The sequence below is a fragment of the Octopus bimaculoides genome, chromosome 4 (genome assembly GCF_001194135.2).
Source record: "Octopus bimaculoides isolate UCB-OBI-ISO-001 chromosome 4, ASM119413v2, whole genome shotgun sequence".
In the NCBI taxonomy this organism is placed as follows: Eukaryota; Metazoa; Mollusca; class Cephalopoda; order Octopoda; family Octopodidae; genus Octopus; species Octopus bimaculoides.
In genome coordinates this window covers 86,888,574-86,912,640 of record NC_068984.1, presented here as the reverse complement: position 1 = coordinate 86,912,640, position 24,067 = coordinate 86,888,574, and the positions used below count along the sequence as shown (strand labels likewise).

The 24,067-nt window shown below is 32.0% G+C and overlaps 1 protein-coding gene across 2 annotated transcripts in view; it reads right to left on the bottom strand.

Moving 5' to 3' along the window:
- Positions 1–24,067, bottom strand: part of LOC106870220 (ribosomal protein S6 kinase 2 beta) — a 73,771-nt gene that overhangs the window by 5,994 nt on the left and 43,710 nt on the right. The window contains exons 10-18 of one of the 2 annotated variants that reach the window (XM_014916228.2): positions 21,062–21,150; positions 17,302–17,478; positions 16,245–16,378; positions 15,422–15,472; positions 12,895–12,969; positions 11,685–11,774; positions 8,599–8,757; positions 7,109–7,270; positions 5,649–5,725 (exon numbers count right to left, since the gene is read on the bottom strand). In XM_014916228.2, coding sequence (XP_014771714.1) covers positions 5,649–5,725; positions 7,109–7,270; positions 8,599–8,757; positions 11,685–11,774; positions 12,895–12,969; positions 15,422–15,472; positions 16,245–16,378; positions 17,302–17,478; positions 21,062–21,150 — 1,014 coding nt within the window. The remainder of the gene's footprint in view (positions 1–5,648; positions 5,726–7,108; positions 7,271–8,598; positions 8,758–11,684; positions 11,775–12,894; positions 12,970–15,421; positions 15,473–16,244; positions 16,379–17,301; positions 17,479–21,061; positions 21,151–24,067) is intronic. The other variant, XM_014916229.2, reaches the window with a different exon arrangement.

Below are 24,067 nucleotides of genomic sequence, written 5' to 3'. Positions count from 1 at the left end.
AACTTTAAATAAGTCAGCTAAAATGAAGTTAAACCATTTATCTAGGTTAAATATGTCAATCTTATCTTTTCATAAAATTACTTGAAGGTAGGACCTGCTTTGCACTTATTTTGTACTTCAATTGATATATGAGCGACCTTCATCACCATACCTTGTCTTTGAGAAAATTCACTAATCTTACTTGCTGGAAAAAGACAAGTTAATTTTTATGAGGGTCTTAATGACCAAAAGAGTCCTACAGCAACAGTTGTTCAATGAAAGTCCACAGGCAAGGAACAAATCTCTTGTGGACTTCTGCTGAAAAAATAGGAGTATGTGAAAGATAGCTTCCCATTCTCTTTACATCTCAGACTTAATTTGGTCAAACTGAAGAGCTGCATGCAGAAAGGTGTGCTTTTAGCAATAAGCATGGCTCATCCATCAGAACTCTGGTAATAATAGTAAGTCATAGTAGAAAACTTTGAGTACAAAGATTAATTAAATCTGATGTCATGTTTTTCACAGATTTTTCAATAAAGCACTCACTGGAATGCTAACATGTCTAAATGAGGAACAAAAACTGCACACCAGAGCCCCAAATAGATAATTCAAAATGCAATATTTCAAAGATAATAAGTTTCATCACAATTGCCTTGTTTAGCTTTCTCCTCATTGGGTATAATGTCATTCTTACTGTACAGAAGAGACAGACTCAAAACAGTCTACGCAGACAAAAATCTCAAGAACAACCTATCAAGTCTCAATCAGTATCCCAGTCATCCACAAGAGTAACTCAAAGACCACCTGCACTACAACTTTCATGACAATACCTCCATGTCATTGATAAATTCTTGGCTCTTAGCATTGATTGTTTTTTAAGCATGTTAATCATTATACTAAGCTTATGATCCAATGTGTCTGATTCAGAGGTCATCTCAAGCAATCTGATTACAGGTTATTCTAAGGTAAAAAAAAGGGGTGAATTATAAGTTTTGATTCATAACAAGGTGCTTCTTAGCAGCTGATAAAGAGTAAAAATAATACCAGTCATTCTAAGGCCAGGTATTAGAGCAAATATTTCATTGATGTTCATGTGAGAGCTGTTCAGTTCTAAAACCTAGAAAATAGCTTTCTGACAGTAAAAATAAAAATAAAAAAGTAGAAAGAACGAAAGAAAGAAAGAAATGAATATACTTCAAGGGAATTATATTAGTTGAAAGGAAATTAGTATAACAGATATGATGAGATGATCTGAAACCAATGCAGTCAGTATATCAGAATTATAAGGATCAAATCACTTTCAAAATATGTGAAGGAAGCAATCACTAGAATGCTAACATGTCTAAATGAGGAACAAAAACTGCACACCAGAGCCCCACATAGATATTTCAAAGATAAGTTTCATCACAATTGCCTTGTTTAGCTCTCTCCTCATTGGGTACAATGTCATTCTTATTGTACAGAAGAGAGACTCAAAACAGTCTATGCAGAGAAAAATCTCAAGAACAACCTATCAAGTTGCAATCAATATAAATACATTGGAGTCTTGCATGGAATCAAAGAGATGAACACAAAAACAATAAATAGAATCTAGATTATTTCCAAAAAGTTGATGCGTAACAATACATTCATGTATTGAGACAGAAACTGAGCACTGACAGAGTGAGAAATATTATATATAACCTATAGTGCTGGCTTAGCCATCTACTTAAAAAAAAAAAACAAGAAATTTCATTATAAATAAGAAATCACCAACAAAAAATATTGAAGAAATAAAGCCACCAATTACAGATCTACCAGAAAACACAAATGTTAACAATAGATAACAGGGAGAAATACAATAAATTTTAAGATATTAGACAAATGCTATAACAGCTATTTTGTAGTTGGATGCTAGATTCTGGTTGGATCAGGATATATTTATAGACATGAAATAATTAATAACTATCACCACTGGAAAGCATACACATAGTTCAACTGATGAGAAGTTGAGTAAGCAGTGAATGTAGTAGAAAATAATAATACTGTTCTCAGAAATATTTAAATATACAGGCAGAAATATTAGGTCTTATACACCAATTTATATGTTTTGTCTAAACATAGGTTGATAGACTAGTCATATATGAAAAAAGAAAAGAAAAACACCTAAAAGGAAATAAAATATAGAATCCCTAAACTGAATACATGAACTTAAAATCTCTAAGATCAATAAAATAAGAACTCAAAATTCAATTCCTAGAAAGTATGTTATCATATGTAGATTTTGGAAAAAAAAAGAAAAAAAAAAAGTGTTTCTAGAACATACACATTTAGATAAATACTATCAATAAAATACTAAATGGGCACACAATGACTACAGTAGAGTACACAAAACCTAATCACATAAAAATGTAAATGAAAAATTAACAGCATTTAAAACTATTAATAATATCACAGAATGGCAGTGAAGATAAGATGTTAAACTGCTCACTCGTAATCAATTTAAACTCCACAAAGTAGTTATGCAAGTAGGTAAAAAATGTACAGCAAAAATTCCAGTTTCTTGGAGTTTTTTTACCATCAGGTTCATTATTTCAGCATTAACATTTAAGAAAATAAAAAAAAAAAAGAGAGGAGGGGAAGATAGACAGAAAAGAGAAAAGAAGCTGTAAGAATATTCTAGCTGGAAAAGTAAAAAGATAAAACACTGCATGAAACAAAGACTTGAAGTTCTAGCAGTACAGGATGGAGTGGGGGAACCTCAGAATAGCTGACCTACTAGAGCTCACCCACAGAAAATACCTAAAAAATGTAATGATTCAAAGGCAGGATAGTAAATACAGATCATGTACTAAATTTGAGAAAACAACTGGCTACATTATTTCAAACTGCCCAATCTTCCTCTAAGTAAGAAGCTAAACAAAAAATAATAACTGAGCAGATCTATTAACTAGTTATTTAATGTACACACTACTAAACTGGAACACACAACAAATAATATAAACCTGTCTAGAAAAAATAAAAATTACTGAAAGCTACTGAGTGAACATTTATGCAGTATCTGATAGAAATAGCAGCCAACGCTTCCTCATCACATTTAAAACGAAAAAAAAAAAAAAGTTGGGGAAGGCAACATGGAATATTGTAGCCCTAGATTTACTACATCTGAAAAACTATAAAAGATGAGATTATTATGGATGGAATCATTAACCACTGTCATCCATACATACAGGCTTGTTCCTTACAAGTGCTGGTGCCACATTAAATGCACTTGTGCCGGTGCTGCTTAAACGCACCCATACCAGTGGCATGTAAAAAGCACCCAGCACATTCTGTAAAGTGGTTGGCATTAGAAAGGGCACCCTACCATAGAAACCATACCACAACAGACAATTGGAGTCTGGATAGCTCCCCTGCTGGCCAGTTCCTACCAAACTGTCCAACCCATGCCAGCATGGAAAACAGACATATGATGATGATGAATCAGGACTGGCCATGGACCACATAACAACTAAGTCACAGTACTCTGAGACATTTCTGGTTAGAGACTCAAACAAAATTGACCAAATATTATTATTGTGTTATTACTATTAGGATGATAGATTGGCAGAATCATTAGTGTACCAGACAAAATGTCTTCTAAGTATTTCTTCCAGGTCTCTCTGTTCCAAATTGAAATTCTGCTGAGGTCACACCTTTTCTTTTCTTTGGGGTTGATAAAATGCAGTACAGTCAACTCCTTAAGGCAGTTTAATAGATTACCCCACTAAATTTCTTCCTATGTTAGAAACCATTACAATAGAGTTATAAAAGAATATCTATTGAGGAAGTTGAGAAAGTATCAAAATATTAAGAAATAGAAGTAAAATAAAATGTATGTGGGAAATGAATGTAGAAACTTGATGTATTAGAACTAGTTAAAATAACTGTAAAAAAAAAAAGACAAAATTCCAGGCAACACCCATCTACACACCCTATATAAAATAGTATTATTTGAAACAGTAAATATAGTAATTAGAGCCCTTTCTATACACAGAGCACAATTACACATAAAAACTTACTCCATGAACCTGGGGTAAATGAAGTTGGGTTTAATACTGAAGGAGAAAACACTAAACAGAAAGATAAGAATGATTCATAACATAAGCTCATGGTCAAATATTTTCATATGCAATTGGACTTATAACAACTTCGGTATTTTTTTACTGGGCTTGTTTATAAAACAAGGAACAATGGAAAGGACAGCTGACCACAACAGGATTTGAACAAGGAACATAAAGGGATATAACAAAATATTTTAAAGCATATTTTCTGGCACTCTACTAATTGTAGCATTCACCAGTCTAATAAAAAAAAATTATTTAAAATTCATAAATTGCTTATTTGTTTATAATTTTGTGTAAGGAAAAACAATGTCTACTGACTATAGATTTTCCAAGCCTCAATGACAAAGTATTTAATATGCAGTTTGAATTTGTATATGTTAACCCTTTAGCATTCAGATTTATCGGTCAAATGTAATGCTTATATATTCACTTTGTTTTTAATTAACCAAACATTATCTTGCAGTTTCAATATTTTGATGATGTGATTGTTTATTTTTAAAATGACAATGTAGAAACGGTATGAGAAGCCAGATCTGGCAAGTTTGAAGATAAAACAAGTAGAATATTTGGGCCAGAAATGGCTGGTTTAAATGCTAAAGGGTTAATGTCTGAAGAGCAAAAATAGACATAAAGGAGTTCTAGAGAGATGCTATTCAAAGAAGGAAGAATTAGTGTATTTAGTATGGAGTCTGGGTATAATCATCATTTCACATGTTGTCCATGCTGGCATGGGTTGGACAGTTTGACCAGGGCTGTGCCAGACACCAGTCTGTTTTGGCATGGTTTCTATGGCTGGATGCCCTTCCTAACGCCAACCACTCTGAGAGTGTAATGGGTGCTTTTATGTGCCACCAGCATAGGTGCCATTTGCATGACACCGGTATCTGCCACGATTGCAGTTTTACTTGGCTTGATGGGACTTCTTCTCAAACACGGCATAATGCCAAATGATCTCAGTCCGTGTCTCCTCAAAGCCCAATGCTTGAAAGGTGCTTTTATGTGCCATTTGTGTGACACTGGTATCTGGGCCAACAAAAGCCTTATTAGTGGAAACTAAAAGAAGCCTGTCATTAATACGTGTGTGTGTGTGTGTGTGTGAGCATGCATGCGTGTGAATGTGTGTGTGAGCATGCATGCATGCGTATGTGTGTTTATGCCTCCTTATCTTGACATCATGTAATAGTTGTAAATGAGTGTCACTGTCATACAAGCAGTGTCATTCATTTCTATGAGAACATGCCTGGTCATGGGGAAATATTAACTTCTGATTGAAAACAGGTGAGAGTTAGTAACAGGATGAGCATCCAGCCATAGAAAATCTGTCTCAAATAAACTCTGACTCCTGCAAGCATGGAAAAGTGGACATCAAATGATGATGATACCTAACGGTGTTGGAGTTGCATTCTGACAAGTGCCTATGCACAGAAGGTGAGGGGAAAATGTAGTGTCACAGAACAGATCAAATCAGATATGATATTAGCTATATTTTAATTGCATGTGCTTTTTGTGATTTTAGCTGTATTATGTGCCAGGTACGAACAAATAACAATTGTTCTAGCAACAAATAACAGTTGGTGTACCTACCCTGCTAACATAGTATACAATAACACACCCAAACTCCAGATATCACAGGCAGCATCATATCCTTGGCGCTTTAAAACCTACAAAAATTATAATAAAAAACAGGTTGAAAAGAGAACTGAATAAAATTAAATGCGAAATATATTAATGCTGTGGGTGGAAAAGAGATAAAATGAAATATGCAAGATAAGATATATTAAAATGTTTGTGTTTTGAGAAGTCAATTTTCCTTTCTATGAAAAAATGGATACACAAGTTCATCAAAAACTGAAATTGTCAGAATTTATGCAAAAAAATTTACATGCTAAAATCTAATTATATCAAGATAAAGATATCTTAAGAGGTAAATGCTTGTATATCTATACATATATATCATATAAACAAATACTCACACACATAAGAAACGTGCTCAAATTTTCTATTTAACTTAAAAATGGATCTAAAACTATCAAAATACAAAGTTTACACATCTTGTGAAAACAAGCCAACATAAGCAACCAAGAGAACTTCTACGTGGCTGTTTGATCTGTAAGAAATAGCAGCCAAATCTTCCTCTACTCATACTCTCTAACATGTAAAAAGTAGGATACATTGGGCAATGTAAACCAAATCTGCCAAAAGGTGAGATGGTCATGACAGGAATACTTTCAATCTTAGGTCTGCTTGATCAGAGCTGATTTAAGAGCTAAACAACAACAATTCAACATATACAGGTCCAATTATCCCAATCTCTACAAAAGTAGAAAAAAGCTTCCAAATATTTCACATAATCAGTATTACATACAAAACTATAGCAACAGCCTACATACATCAGAGGCATTCCATCAACAGAATCACATCTTAAAATCAAATCTAAGAAAACATTTACTTGATAGGCAAGATTATACGCAACAGCCCACCACAGAATTGTGCTGGCTCTGTTCTATCATAACTAAGATATTCTCTGCTTCATTCAACTTTCTGATTATGCTAAGTTAACTAAAATCAACTTGAACTACTTGCCTCTTCTCTCAAGTATTGTTTTTTGCTCAAACACCTTTTTTTTTCAGAAATACATATTTTAGGACACATATATCATCTATACTTTCTTTTGAGTCAACAAGTGAACTTCAGTCATCTATCCTCTACTACAACTACTATTATTACATTTAATACTTTCAAATAAAAAAAAAAAATTAAGAAATTACTGACAATACGATTTCAAATCATAATAAAAAAAAAAGAAAAAAAAGCATGACTATCACAATAGAATGAAATTTACATTTACCAATTACTCTCATTAAAACTGCTATAGAAAAACGAAACCCAATAGGAATTATAAACAATTCAAAAATGACAATTTCATAAATAATGTTTTTAAAAATTCCAATCTAAAAATATACGAGACACATCAGTCAGTGAAAATATTTGTTACATACATAAATAATTTGTAAATTGACTTGTTAAAAGTAAATAATGCTGACCTCAGGAGCAACAAAGTTGGCAGTGTAACAAGGAGTCATAAGGAGACCATTATCAGCTCTCAGTTGTTTAGCAAAACCAAAGTCACAGATACGCAAAGCATGTGGCGAACCAGATTTATCAGCATAAAGAATATTGGAAGGCTTCAGATCTCGATGGACTACCTGGGTTAAGATTTTTGAAAAATAAAAGGGTAAAAATGATTATTTTATTCATACAACATAGAGCACAAATAAACTATTAACAAAAATTACAAAGAATTGCACTCTTTTTCATAAGTAATAATCAATAAAACACAGATACACTATTACTTCTTTAGATATTTTCATCAAGTTATATACTTTCAGTAGAATTTAACTCTTTAAAATATTCTTTTCTATTATAGGTACAGGGCATGAAATTATGGGAGAAGTAGTCAGTTACAAAACAGATATTTATTTTTATCAACCCCAAAAGATGAAAGGCAAAATTGCTTTCTGCAGCATTTGAACTCAGAAAGTAAAGACAGACGAAATGCTGATAAGCAATATTTTGAGCTTGCTAATGATTCTGCCAGCTCACTGCCTTATTTTCTGTTATAATATAAAGAAAGAGATTTAACTGGTGAAAGAATCAAATGGATCATTTTCAATGGAGTAAATAATCTAATTTGAATAGAATAGCTTAATAACAAGAGTCACTATTGTGTACCCAAGTGAAGAAAGGTCTTCTAATAAGTATTGATTCAAAATTTGATTACAAATGCTGGCTAATATTATACTGTTAAGTCATTAAATGTATACTTCTTGGGAAGCATTATACAAACATTTTAATGTCTTCATAAGGCTCAAAACTAAGAAAATGACATTTTTATATTTCATTTAAAAATATTTTATTCAAAGAATCTTCCAAGTTGAAATGCAGCTAAACATTTCTGCAAAAGTTGAATATTAAAAAGGAAAAGAGAATGATTTCCTACATCAGGATGTATAGTTTTTATTGAATCAACTCCACAAAGATGAAAAGAAGGACAAATAACAGAAACTGGCTAGCTCATTTCCATCTTTTCTTGTTTTATTTGTTAAGGAATGAGCTTGGTCTCCTACAGTATGTACATGCTGAAGGATTCCTCAAGACAGTAAATGTCAATTTTCACTCATAATTGCAAGTTGACAAGTTACTTGAAATGCTTTAACACTTTTCATGTTACCATATCATCTCTGATACTATATGTCCACACTATATTATTGAAAGACAAAATTAACCTCCTCAGCATTTGAACTCAGAAAGTAAAGACAGACAAAATGCTACTAAGCATTTTATTGAGTGTGCTAACAATTCTGTCAGCTCGCAAGTATGCTACTATCACAAACCTTAGGGTTCACATATAAGCCGCAGTTTAAGAACCTATCCAACTGAACTCAACAATAGGAAAAGAAAATGAAAAAGCAATAATGATAACCACCATGATGATGAAGAGGAGAAAAGATATAAATATTGGATAGATACTTACTCCATTCAAATGTAAATAGTGAACAGCTTCAGAAATTACTTGCAAAACAGCACTTGCTTCACGCTCAGAAAAAAATAACTGTCGGAGAATTTTGTCCAAAAGTTCTCCACCTTTCATAAGCTCAGTTACCATGTATACCTTATTCCCATTGACAAACACCTGGCAGATAAAAAGTACACAATTTATTTTGTATATAAAATAAAATTACAAATATTGTAGAATAAACTTGCAAAAACAAAAAAAAAAAGCACAAAAATTGTGTTGTACATCTTTGGTAAGTGATTTTATCTGAGATTGTGTATTGAGACTAAAACAATTGTATATTGAAAGCATAACAGTAGAAATAAACCAAATGAAAAAGAAAGGCATCAGAAGGGTGATGCATACCCTGCACACAAATTTTTTTTGCAAATTATAGTGTGTGTTACAATGCGTTGCTAGCTCCTGCTTTTTAATTGAATTGAATTAAGCTTTGTAAGTGTTTTACTAAAATAGGATTAGAAACCTAAGAAGATGACAGCTAAAAGTAGACTTGATCAATGTCTACACCAAACACGAGTAAAATTTGCATATGACTAAATAATTGATTATTCAAATAATAATCATGATTATGAAAAAGAAAACAAAGAACAAAATGAAACACTTATAGAAAATGTTGCATAGAATTTGAGAAGTGTTTTCAACATCTTTCAATGATGGTAGGCGAATCAAACATATTGTAGTTCATTGTAGGACATAATATGACCACTCGCTTATTGGGAAATTTGTAAGTTCAATTTTTTAAAAATTAAAAAAATTTTTTTAAGTATTACCATTATAGGTATTTATACTCCAGTGAAATTAAATTTCAACTCATAATAAACAAAACCCTCGAATCCATCACTGTACAAACACACTCAATCGCATATCTATGTATTTATGTATATGTACCCTCACGTGTCTACATGCATAGGTACAGCATGATTTATACACAAGCAGACGAGGGTTGAATTCTGTGATGGTAAGATCAACAAAAAATGTACTCCATCTGGTGAGAAATAAATAGTATTTAATAGACATAATACATGTTTTCATGTGCTAGTAATAGATTCTTGTGCTGAGAACATGCCAAAACGAAGCATGCCCTGCATACACATCAATTCTTTTGCTAAAAATCTGCAATCAAAACATTTTGATTCATCTGCCTGCAGTTTTGAAGATAATCAAACCAATTTTCATCATTTCGAGCCACTCACCTGATGAGGATTGCTACCAAATTTGATGAAAATCCATTCAGCCATTTTGCAAACACACAGACAAAGACAAGTAATTACAATATCCTGCTTTCACTTATGCTTGCGGGATAAATAGTTGGTAATAATATATATCACTATGCATCAAAATGTTTTGCTATATATCTACAACTTAGTCTACATCATTGTAACATAATACCTATATCAGTAATCCAGCCAAACTCTATGTAGTTGATATTGTGGAAGTGATAATTTTCAATTGTTGTTAAAGGAAAACATTATATTCAATAAAGAATTGAAAATCCATTACAGATTCATCATATCTTAAAATGAATGTAGAGGAACTGAGGTGATTTACTTAAGAACTATATTCACATTATTTATTGCTGATAAGAGAAAGAATCTGGAAACTGCAGAAAAATGATTCATAAAATAAAAATTTTAAAACTTTTCAAAAAGGATCTTTAAGAAGATTTAGTCCAAAAAATTTTTTTTTTAAAAAAGGGACAGAGCTTATAGTCCTCGCAGGCCCACTGAGATTGTTGATGATTGGTTGATGTTTATATCAAACTTTCAAGTTCTTGGATGCTGGATGTGATATTAATATTTTGGATAATAATAATGTGATTTATGATGAAAACTGGATGAATTTATTAAATCAATAAGTTCAAAACATAATCTCTTCATAAAAGCAATATTAGGAGTTTCAGGAGATTTCGTTTAAGTATGTAACCAATGACTAAAGACAATAACGACCAAGGGGAAAGCTTCTCAGGCCTGCCTTCTGTATGACAAACAATTAATTATGAGCTGATATTCTCTATATCATTTAAATTGTCTAATGGGTGAAAGTTTTTTTTTCACTCAACATTCTTTGTTATCTCTCAACCGTTACAAGATCTGGTTACTAAAAGTAAGACCATACTTCACTGAAGAAATTCAATAATACAGAACATGTCAAGAATTGTCACTTTGCTTATCAATGATCAGACTTACTCTTTCCAGCATGCCTCCATTTAATTTTGAATAAATTTGGATTTCAAAGTTGTTTCCCTTGCCTTAACTATGGATGTAATTTTAATTGACTTAAATTTTTTTAGGTTTCACATTAAGTTTGTTAGCTCCCAATTATAGTCTTAGTGTCAGGTTGGATGAAAAATTATCTGCTACTGGTAATCATGTAAGCCACAACTCTTTCGTTGTTGGACTGTCAGTGACAAAACTGGCAATGTTATCTTGAGGACTTTTGATTGTGTGGAGGGTGAACAGATACTTTGAAAGGACAAATAATACAGGCCTATAAATGGGATCAACAAGTATGTTTATTAGCCACACAGGGTTGAACACAGAGGGGACAAAATATAAAGTAGAGCTTTACTTTTTGGGAAGGGAAAAAAGGGGGGGGGGAGAATTTCGATCAAAAGAGATTGTGGAAAAAAAAGGAAGCCGATTAATAGGGATCATGTATCGGCTTCTTCTCCCCACCACCATCCATTTTCATCAAAATTTTACCTCCCCCCACTTTTTTTTTCTTCCCAAAAAGAAGCCAACGGTCATCCATCAAACTTACAAATAGAATAAGAGTCCTATTAAGTCTAGTATAGGTGACACTCTCGACAACTTTGCACTCTGTTATCTCTTTCAAACATACTTGGCCTTGCCTCTTTTCTGTCACAAGGAGACCTAGGTGAGAGAAGCCCCCTTCAATACATTCACATTCATAACAATGGGAAATACTGAAGATATATAGAACTAATGCCAGCATAGAACTCATTAAACCAATCATAATGAAAAAGAAAAACATGGAAAAAAAAGTGTATAAAATACTGGTTTAAAACGAAAATAAATTCATACATCTCTTAATGTAATTATGTTTGGATGATGTCCAAACCGAAGAAGAATTTCAATTTCTTCTTGAGGATCACGTTGCTCTCGATCCATTATCTGTAAAACAGAAATACTAGGTAAGGGAAATATTTAACGTGCAATATTAAGTATTTCAAAGTCATTACATAAAAACTTTCATTTACAATAACTATTGTCATATACATATACATATATATCTGCATGTGCTAGCGTGCACATGCACGTGTGTTAGACAGACAGACAGATAGATAGATAGATAGATAGATATAGACATTATATGTATGAAACTTTAGAAAACTAATACATGCTCATTAAGAATGAGTAAAAATTAAAACAAAAGTTTCTTAATAGTATTATATTTCAGCTTCAAAAAGCCTTTATCAAAAGAAAGTAGAGACTGAGCATAGCTCTATATCTGCATAGATATGCAGAGGTGGTGCATGCACAACTGTGTAGTGTTAAATTAGCCACCTGGTGTCATGCAACTCTTGCATGTTGTAGATGGTAGGATTTAATTTTTAAAGATGAATGGCTTCCTTAATCCTCAAATTTCTTTTTTTAGATTTGATAGTGATCTATTCCAACACAATTTCAAAGAGCATTAATGGATAACAGGTTATCTAAGCATCTTAGACACAGACTAAGTAATAAGCCATAAATAACCAAATGAAACCTTTTCTAAAGCAACCACACTTTGAAGATAGAATCATATTATTTGCTAGTTGATGTGTAAGGTGGAACTAAATATATAGTTGATATCCATTTTGGGGTATTTTCCCCCATTTTTTAAAATCACTAATATTAGTCCCAAAGCACAAAAATTTTCACAAGTTTCATAAGTAAAACTTACTTGTTATTTTAAAATTCTTAGTATCTTTTTAGCTTACTATAATTAAACAGATGAATAAATAGGGAAACAAAATTACTTGAAATACTTTGCATTCATAAAAGAACACACTAGCAAAGCAGCATATAGCAAAAGAGAACAGTCATCTGACTAAGAAGTGATAAGACAAAACTATTGTGTCAATGACAAAAATACATTGCTTGCTCCAATCTACCTATATTGAAAATTAATTTTTTTGTCAGCATGTATGACCAACTTTGGTATGATATAATGATAAAAGATAAGAGGAAACTTGTTTTCTTTGACTTAACATTTTAAAATTGATCAAAGTCAAAAATGAATAAAACTTACTTTCACTGCATAATCTTGACCAGTAGCCTTATGAACACACCATTTGCAAACAGAGTATGAACCAATACCAATATCCTTGGAGGGAAAAAATATTACAAGTATATTCAATATTAAAATGAAACAAAAAAAAAAACTAAAACATAATTCATTTAGCTAATTATCAATGATAGAAATTATTAGAAAATAAAACTGATTTTATCAATATTATCTGTGCTTCATGAAAAAGCAAGTAACCTTGCTTTCTCTCACAAAAACAGATTCTTTTCTAATATTTTTGTGATTGATGTTCTGCACGAACATCTTTAGGTTGAAGATACCTATAGGATAAACATGAAGAAGAGAGGGGGTCCTAGAAGGCTACAGTTACAAGAGTGGGGCATTAATCAATTAAAATGAAAATCATACAGGCAATTTGTAGTAGGTCAGTAACTGTACAGAGCTGAAGCAGTCTCTAACCTTTGAGATACAGTTTTGAGATACAGATGTTATAGATTGTGCAGTTATCATGACAGATCATCAAAGACTATATATTTATAGTGAATTTGCAAGATTTTAGCTGCATAATTTTCTTGAGTAAAGAAAATATAAACTGTTTCTTTGATATAATTAGGCTATCAGGCCTCCATTGGATGATGTACTCTTGGAAGCATTGACAGCAGTATGAGGTATCAATATTGCAAGTAGATATTTATGCATTTAAAGTTAAGGAAGAGTGAAAATTCATATCATCTGAGTCAAGTAGAAGTAACAGCAGGAAAGTCATTTCTCCACAGAAGGAAGAAGAAGTACATCAGTGTTGATGGCATGCTTCCTCTTTCTAATGGAATATGGGTCTGGGAAAGCCCTGTTGACATACGATGCAATACAGTACACTGTACTAGCTTGTATAACATGTGGCTGTAGCAAGGAATATGCTAGATAATAAAAACAAAACTGACAAAGTGCAGCACCAAGAATGAAAAAGTAGGTGAATACTGAATGAAATGAAATGGGGTGAGAGAGAGAGAGAGAGAGAGAAAGAGAGAGAGAATAAATATGGCAAGAATGACCAAAAGAAAGTTAACTTTAAATTTGTAGGAAATCTAATTATAAATTTATCACCTTCCTTTAGTACATTTTTATTTAACAACTGTTCAATAATATTTATTACAAAATACATCCCAACTTTCTGATAGATTGCAAAAGTATTTTGATTTCTGTTGTTCATGGATCAGTCATTTGCATTATTTTTGAAGTGTTAAATAACAGGATCAAAGGAAATTAAGTTTGTAAATAAGATAAGTACATGGCCAAAACTCACTTCTTTCATTAAAGAACACAAAACTATCTTATTTTACAAATTTTTTTTCTTTTCTGCAGATATTATTTAGACAAGTTAGGTTTAGGGTTTATAATATATCTTTCAGATGCACTGCTAACATACTTATGTGCTTATGGCTAGTTGCTCTTTATTTCATTGTGAAGATTTAAAATTTCATTTTATACATCTGAATGAAAATGATTATAATACCTTATAATACCATGCATGGTTTGTATATTGTTGGCATGTGTTAACAAGGTCATTGCTCAATTGGCATTGTCAAAATGTGCAGAAAAGTTAGAAGAGAAGCATAAAATAGTTAATCTTAATTCTTTTTAAATATTCTAAATGTGTGATACAAAGTGGTGTTCTTTAATAGAACATACGAGGATTGCAGTTTTGAATGTTTTATGCAACAGTAAATCTATCTCCTAGAAAGACAGAATCCAAATTTATGTGTAGTTGGAGTTGTTATGTAAAAGTACATATTGCAAGAGAACATGAACAATAGGATGATAATGGGGATTTAATCAAACCCCAGATCATGTTATTTTCAGCAACTATGAATAGCTATACCTTGAAGATATTTTTAGACATGTCTATCAATGGTATTACATTGCTGTTCCAGGTAATAATAACAAAACAAACTTATGCATGTCTTAAATTATTTTATAGAATATAACATTATACAATTGATAATGAATTTATAGAGAATATTTTGAGAAATAAATTATAATGGAAGGAATAATATTTTCACAAAATAAAGGAATGATTTAATAATAATAATAATTCTTTCTAATTTAGGCACAAAACCATCAATTTTGAGTGGAAGGGTAGACTCCAGTACTCAACTGGTATTTATTTTATTGACCCAAAAGGATGAAAGGCAAAGTTAATCTCAGCAACATCTGAACTTAGAATGTAAAGAGCTAGAAGACATGCTATTAAACATTTTGTTGGTACAGTAATGATTCCACCAGTTAATAAGCTTTTCTACTATAAGCACAAGGTCTGGAACTTTGGGGGAGGAGGATAGTCGATTACATCAACCCTAGGACTCAAGTGGTACTTGATTTATTAATCTCAAAAGGATGAAAAGCAAAGTTGACCTCAGTGGAATTTGAACTCAGTACATGAAGACAAGAAATGCCACTAAGCATTTTTTTCAAAATGCTAAAGATTCTGGAAGTTCACCACCTATAAAAATAATGATAATAATATATATACCTGTTTTAATTCATATTCATCAGTGAATGGAGTATGTTTCACACCAGGAAGCTAAAAAAAAAAGCAAGAAAATAATATACCTCTTTTGATAACAAATAGTTTAAAAATACAATTTTAACTCTAACAGGGAACTAAGGTTTCTGATTACAAATCAACATAAACAAGTTGGTTTTTTTCTAATTACAGTTATGATGAATTTTTGTAGCATGCTATATACTTAATTCAAACACTGTTTACTTAAATCAGTAAACAATGACTTGTACAAATACAGAACAAACTAAATATAGAATGTGATAGATAAGAATTTTTTGTTCTTTTCTAAAATTGCAACAGTATGCAATCTAGCCATTGTCAGCTAAATAGTGAATTTAAGTAGAAATCAAGATATTTAGCAAGATCAACATTAGATTACGGTAACTTTGGAAAAGTATAATAGATTTACAAATTGTTTTGGCCAGCCTTTGCAAGTAATTCTTGTTTTTTGATCAATTATGGTTTAAGAAGAGTATCACTTCCAGAAAATAGATAATTTGATACTTTATTATTACAAAAAATTATGCAATGTAAACTATGAAAAAAGTCACACTTTAATATCATGGGACACAGACTATATATTAAGGCCTAATGGAAAAATATCATTAATAATGATTCACTGCAATCACCATTTAAACAAAGAGGAATCATTCCAACCAGAAATTATATAATTATAAAAATAAGAGCCTGTATTTGTTGAAACAAAATCCTTCTATGGCTATCACACACTCAAAGATATTATCCAAAGTTTCATTCAAAGAGAACACTATGAAAAATATGACTGACTTACCTTCAGAAGGCTATCCGTTGGTCCCAGGTTCTTAGTTATTAAATCAGATTCAGTCTCCAATAAGCAAGGGGCCACAAAACTAAAACCCCGGAAAAGTTGATGGTCTTGCGCACTAACTGGAATGCCTGGAGAATCTATGACAGAAGAAAAAAAGATATTAGTTTTTGATAATTAAAAACATGAACTGTATAAGCTTTAACCTGTTTTCTATGTAAGAATGACAAGCAGATGTAAAATGATGGTGACAAAGTTATAAACTATATTTCAATTAAGCTTCATTACTTTAATTATATTCATGAAAGTGAAATGGTGTTATAGGCACAGATGTGGCTGTGTGATTAAGAAGCTTGCTTCCCAACCATATGGTCTCCAGTTCAGTTCCAGAATGTTGTCCTGGGGATGTATCGTTTACTAGAGTCATTAGGCTGACCAATGCCTTGTGAGTGGACTTGGTAGATAGAAACTGAGTGGAAACCTGTTGTACATATATATCACATATATGTATATGCATGTATGGAAACCTCTTGTACATATATATCACGTGTGTGTGTGTGTGTGTGTGTGTGTGTGTGTGTGCGCACGCACACATGTAATAATTATAAATGAGCATACAAGCAATGTTGTTCGTTTCCAGTTTTCCATGTGGAAATATTACCTAGCCTGGAAACCAGTGAGGGTTGGTAACAGGAACAGCAACTGGCTGTAGAAAATCTGTTTCAACAAATTCTGTCCAACCCATGAAAGGATGGAAAAGTGGACATTAATGTTTCCATTGAAGCTATTAAACAACCAAGGCAAATTTTAGTTTATTTTTCTTCAAACTGTTATGCATTATTCAATAAAACTACTGTATGTAACTTATATTCAACCAAATTATGATAGTACAATAAAACATCCTATATATTAATACAGTGAAGTGAGGGGGTCAAAACAACTTACTGAAACATTACAGAATCTTTAAAATGGCAGCATTTTTAAAGATATAAAAGTTTTCAAGCTCCACCAATTGTTATAGTAAAATAAAAATAAAAATAGGAATAAATAAAGTTCAACTAACAGATCAAACCTTTAGGAGCCTGCGATGTAAACTCTGAATCAAAATAAAATGCCTCATCAGCACGTACAACAGCTGGTTTAAAAGGTGGGTACACCTCTCGCCGTAACAATTTGTCCCAATCAATTGATGCAAAAAATGGATGCTTCTTTATGCCATCAATGCCTTTAGTTCCATAGCCTAAGAAAGAATTAGAAAATTTTTTTTTCTGAATAGTTAAGCATGCATGTTAATAAGCAGAATGAGCTAGTAAGTCAAGCAGACTACCGTGTGGTGGCAAACATGTCAACAGGGAGCAATTTGAAGTTCATATCTATTTTGGAGATTCCTAACAATCCAGTACAGAATCTGGGCTCAGTGAAGCAATTAATGTAGTTTGTGTTGAGCAGCTTTGGTAACATCTTTTCACAGACTTGCAACATCTGTCATCAAGGAAATACTTCACAGTAATTTGATATTTCATGCGTCAGTCTCATGTATTGGACATGGCACAGAGACAGTTTGGGTATTTCTAATCAGTTTAATGTCCAGCTCATTTTAGTATAACTGGATGCTTTTGTTAAATAGCAAGAGGTATTTTTTGTATTCAATAGTTTTAATTCTTCTAGATTTATTTACTTTCTCATTAATTATGCCAATAACTAACAATACAACTGATTTTATAGTGAAACTAAAACTCTAAATATTTAACTTTGATTCAATATTTTCTGTATATTTTTAACAATACTATGAACTACATTAACAGACCATTTGAAATAAAATGATATTATTAAAGCATTCTATTACAAAAGAACTGGTGTAAACAGTAGAATGCAAGACAATAATTCTGAACTATCTAAATTGGAATCATCTTGTTTCTCAATTTCAAATCTCTTCTTATTTGATCCTTCCACGGATAAAATAAACTTCTGTAACATATTTTATGGACTACAAAAACTGTTTTACAGCAGCCATGTTCTCTGTCAAACAGAAATAGTATTAAAAGAACTATGTTTTGTCTGTGAAGGAATGATTGATGACAAAATAGTTCATATAAGCAATGCTATATATAAGCAAACAAACTAATCAAGGACTTTCATCCATGCTTCATGACACTTGCACAAATAGTTCTGAAGCTTTATTCTCTAGTCAATTATCTTATTGATTTTAGTTTCCTTCATTAAAAATTTACTTATACTTAGCCATTCTCTTAATCATCATACACTCATTTTAGCTTTATCATTCAATGTTGAGTCTGATCCATATCTATTATACATAATACCTCATTTTGTCAAACATCTTTGTTTCTTTCAAATCAACTAAAAGAGTCATATATATTTGTTTATATTTCCTGACATTTGCAGCATTAATGTTACAAATATTTCCCAACAATGCAGTTTAAATTTTGTGCCTGCACAAAGCAAGTCTAATTCATTCTACTATTTACACCAAACTTTGTAAACTTCTATCATATAAACTCTACTACAAAAGAAAGTTTCAAACTTATCAATCAAACTTGAGTAAAGTTATATATCTGATATATACAATATGAATTGCTACTATAGAAAGATGTTTACAAATGGAACTATTAAGCCATCGAAGTTCAGTTAACAAGTGATAGAATTAAATTTAACAGACTAAAAACTGGTTTTTAACAATTTGTAGATATACTGAATTTAACTGATTGCTCAGTAAATTTATGGTACTAGTTTACTGGTCTGAGATAGATGAGAAACCAAGTCAACCTCAACCAGACATGACAGAACTCTAAATGGATATAATACTTAATATCGCTAATCAAGCATTTGAGCATTTCTGCTAATGAAAACATCTGTTTAAAACATCTATTTAAGAAATAGATCTTATGTAACAAAATTATATTAAGAAAACAGAAACCAGTAGTTGCTTAGCAGCATTTCATCTGCTTTCCTTATGAGTTCAAATTCTGCTAAGGTCAACTTTGCCTTTCATCCTTTAGGGATCAATAAAATAAGAACCATTTGAGGACTGGGGTTGATATAATCAACTTACCCATTCCCCCAAAACTGCTGACCTTGTGCCAAAATGTGAAACCATTATTAACATTTAACTTAATTTCAGTGATACTGTTTCTGAATATGATAACTATTGTTTTTCTAAACTCAACATTATTAACTAGAAATTCTGTTTTAATATTCCTCATGATGTTAAAATAAAAGTTTAAGTAATAACAAAAGTTGGAACATTTAGTAAACCGATTAAAGAAGCATGCATGGGTAAATAAATGTTCTTCCAATTTATTAAAAAAAAAAAAAAATGGAAAAAAAGTATCTTGAAATCATTTTTAATATTATGAAGTGAATAATTCTAAATAATTTTCATGCTAACGAAAATTAGGTTCTGTGTTAAAGTGAAATGAAATGACAATAACAACAAAAAAATGAAAATTTTAATTGGCAAACAATTACACAGAAAAGGTTATATTCAAACACAATTAGAAAAATACACACATCAAATATTCTAGAATGAAGACTTTGATATATCACATGCAATTATCTTCATCAACATATAATATATAAATACAACACCAATAACAAAAAACACCACAGTTAAAGATTTTTTTTCAATGGAATTTTTCTAATATCTTTTCAAATTAATATGTGTATAAAACAGTGCTGTATATTTTGCCTATGGCATTTAGCAAATATGGCATACATAAAGGAAATCTACATATCAATATCTGATTCACGAGATTTTGCAGAAACCTCTTGAATCAGAAAACACATATACTGTAGTTTTCACTAAAAATGGGGAAAAAAAAGTTTAATAACAATCATTGATATTTTCTATCCAGCATAGTATTCTATTCTATTTCATTCATTTCAGAGGATATTCTTTATGATCTGTTCACTACTTCACTGGTCAATATGTACTTCAATCAAATAACATAAATATCATACATATATTTCCCATGTACCAATACAAGTTTCTCTCTTATATGTTATACTTGAAATTCACATCCATTCATATCAAATAAGCAATTACTAATAGGAAGTTCTACAAGTAAGATTTAGTTCTGTATAAAACATACATGGAAAATAGCTAGATTTCATAGAATGCGTAATAAATACACAATTTTTTACAGCAGTTGTTCACTTTCTTTTTAAACGTGCAATAAATGAAAATGATCATTCATTTTATTTTGCAGGGAATTACAATTTTAAGAAGGATATCCCATAGTGTCTTACTGTGATAGGTACAGAACTAAAAATCACTTAAGTAAGCAGCATGGTGTGAAACTGTCAAGCAATGAAAGTGACAAGTATTTCATAGGCAAGCAGAGCTGGTTCAACAATTCCTGTAAGCATAGCTTAGAAAAAGATCAATTTCACCCAGTTAATTTTCCCTTGATACATGAGACAAAGTTGAAGACTTTGGGAGTAACCCTACTCAGTTACTGGATCACATAAGTGACTATCATCAAGCTTAATAATAGCTATATATTGGAAGATATTGCATCAAAATCTATCACCAGTTAATGATTTCTGGGTGTAGATGATTTTATCACAATGTCCATAAGTGATGTAAATTACAGTAATTTCTCCAGAAATCTTAAGGTGAGAAAATTTTTATGGATGGATTTCTTTTCCAAAATGTAATGAAGTTAACACCTTGGAAAACTAAATCTGATTCTTGAAGCAAAATAAAACCAAAGTTAAGCTTATACCCAAAATGAAGTTAACTATAACCAGACAAGTTTATTTTCTAAAGTTCTCTATAAAAATACTAATGGAAGATTCCATACCTAGTCGATTCTGGGGATTTCTTTTGAACAAAGCCCTGAGAAGACTTTGGGCTTCTGCAGAAAGAAATTGAGGCATACCTAATTTAGCCCTGAAAATATAAGAAAATAATTTTAAAGAGAAAAATTTATATAAGTACATATATATTTCATTGCTAATATATATTGTGCTTGTTAACACACAAACTGTATGAAAATTGTTTTATACTTTTCAGTGATGTAGCTGCCAATTATTAAATATCATAAAAATAAAAACAATTCTGAATTTATCAACTTTCTGGAAAAATTTATCCACACAAAAATGATACATAAAAAACTAATGTAATTAGTAAATAAAGCAATTTAAATATTTCCTGCAAAAATATCAAAATGTACATCAATGCCTCAAACTGACACACTGCATAGTTATATTTAAGAACACAGTATGAAACCTGTAGTAATCTTTATAATTTTTTAAAGAAAGAAATATGAATGCATGTAAGCACCTTAAAGCAAAGCCAATACTCATTTCAGTACAAGTTTTAGAAGTAAGGTAGAAGAGAGGTGAGTGAGAGTGAGGGTGGGGTCAAGAAGCTTGCTTCCTAATCATGTGGTCTGGAGTTTTCTCACTGCTATGACATTAGATCAACCAAATGTGAGTGGATTTCAGAGAGAGAGAGAGAGAGAAAGAGAGAAACTGAAGGAAACTTGTCATATATACATGTGTATGTGTGTGTATGTGCATGTGTGTACTCTTGTCTTGACAGTACATGATGGTTGTAAACCTGCATACTGTTCATTTCCAGTCTTCCATGAAAAATGTTTAGCCATGGGAAATATTACCTTGCTTCGAGACAGGTGAAGTTTGACAACAGTTAGAATATCTGCCCATAGAAAATATGCCTCAACAAGTTGTTTAACCCATGCAAGCATAGAAATGTGGGTGTTAAAGAATGACAATGATATAAAGTTTACATACAATACACATATTCATACATAAGTTAGGATATTATAACATACACACACACACACATGTGTGTATATAACACACACACACACGTGTATATAACACACACACACGAGTATATAACACACACACACACGAGTATATAACACAAACACACGAGTATATAACACACACATCTATATATATATAACACGTATGTATATATAACACATATATATATACACACGTATACATATGAGGAGACCCTCTTCAGTCATGAATGACCATGGGATTGCACCTAGAAAGTTACCCTCCGAGGCACAGTCAGGGCAAGGTTGTTTATGGAAGGCCAGCAGTCGCCCATGCATACCAGCCTCCCCTCTCCACACCACTGATGTTATCCAAGGGAAAGGCAAAGGCCGATACAGCTTAGCACCAGTGATGTCGCAACTCATTTCTACAGCTGAGTTAACTGGAGCAACGTGAAATAAAGTGTCTTGTCCAAGACCACAACACAGCCTGGTCCAGGAATTGAACTCACAACTTCATGATCGTAAGCTCGACACTAACCACTGAGCCATGCGCCTTCACACGTGTATATATATATATATAACACATATATATATCCATTTTATCATTTTATCTAGTTTCAACTCGAGCTGTGGCCATGCTGGGGCACCACCATATATATATATACACACACACACACACATGTATATATATATATATATATATATATATATACACACGAATAGGTGTATACATATACAAATATACACACAGATAAACATGAAACTCATAGATCCAACTTCTCTGCTCTATTTTTAAGTTCCTATTATTTTTTCTCTGCACTGATGAGTAGTATGGTATTTGCAAATTCTAAAATGAATTTATCTCTATGTTTGAAACAGTTGTATGCATGAATAAACTTCTTACAACTTTTTAACATCTTATCACCTCCATTTTTGACAAAATGATTGGATTTGTAGAACTTCATTCCATAAATTAATCATACACTTAATATATTCATACACACATACACATATATCCAAAGGGTATCACAAAAAATGCATACACACTCTGACAGCTGATAAATCAATTTTCATTGCATTCTAGATTCAACCCATTAGAAATAATGAAAGGAGCCAGACTAAGCTTTGAACAAAGGGAATTTTTCCTCGTGTACTCCTAGTTTCAAAAAGCCGTTGAAGTACAAAGACAGTTTAAGAGGGAGTTTCAAACAAATCCACCTACATGACTTACCATCACTTGAATTAGAGATGAGTTTGAAGATAGAACTGTAGAGAATGTTCACAGACATCAAGGAGCTCCACAAAGAGAAAAAGGGTACAAGAAAATATGTGCAGTAAGCAATTTGTGAAATAGGAATTTCAAAATCAAATGACCTTCACATTTTGAAGCATTGTTATTGGAAAAGTTACATTTCAAATGGTACTTGGAAAGATGTGTAGAAGATGCACACTTTCCAACAAAGATTGTTTTGGAGTGATAAGGATACTTTTAAATTAAAAGGCTTGATGAACTGCCATGATTGCACCGTCTCAGGACCTGAGAATCCACATATTACAGAGAAACATCATGTTTATTTACCTGCATTTACCGTTACAAAAACAGCAACATTTGACAAATTGAGGGCAGCTATTGAATAAGAATACACACAATTGCTTCATGTTATCAACAATGTCTGGACCAGAATGGTCATCAATTTGAAGACAGGAGTTTTAATAAATGATGACTTTATAATCATTCAATGTGAGGATACATTTTGGGGGATGCTATGTGTGTATTATGCGTGTGTGCTGTGCATGTGCACATCATCATCATCATCATCATCATCATCGTTTAACGTCCGCTTTCCATGCTAGCATGGGTTGGACGATTTGACTGAGGACTGGTGAAACCGGATGGCAACACCAGGCTCCAGTCTGATTTGGCAGAGTTTCTACAGCTGGATGCCCTTCCTAACGCCAACCACTCAGAGAGTGTAGTGGGTGCTTTTACGTGTCACCCGCACGAAAACGGCCACGCTCGAAATGGTGTCTTTTATGTGCCACCCGCACAAG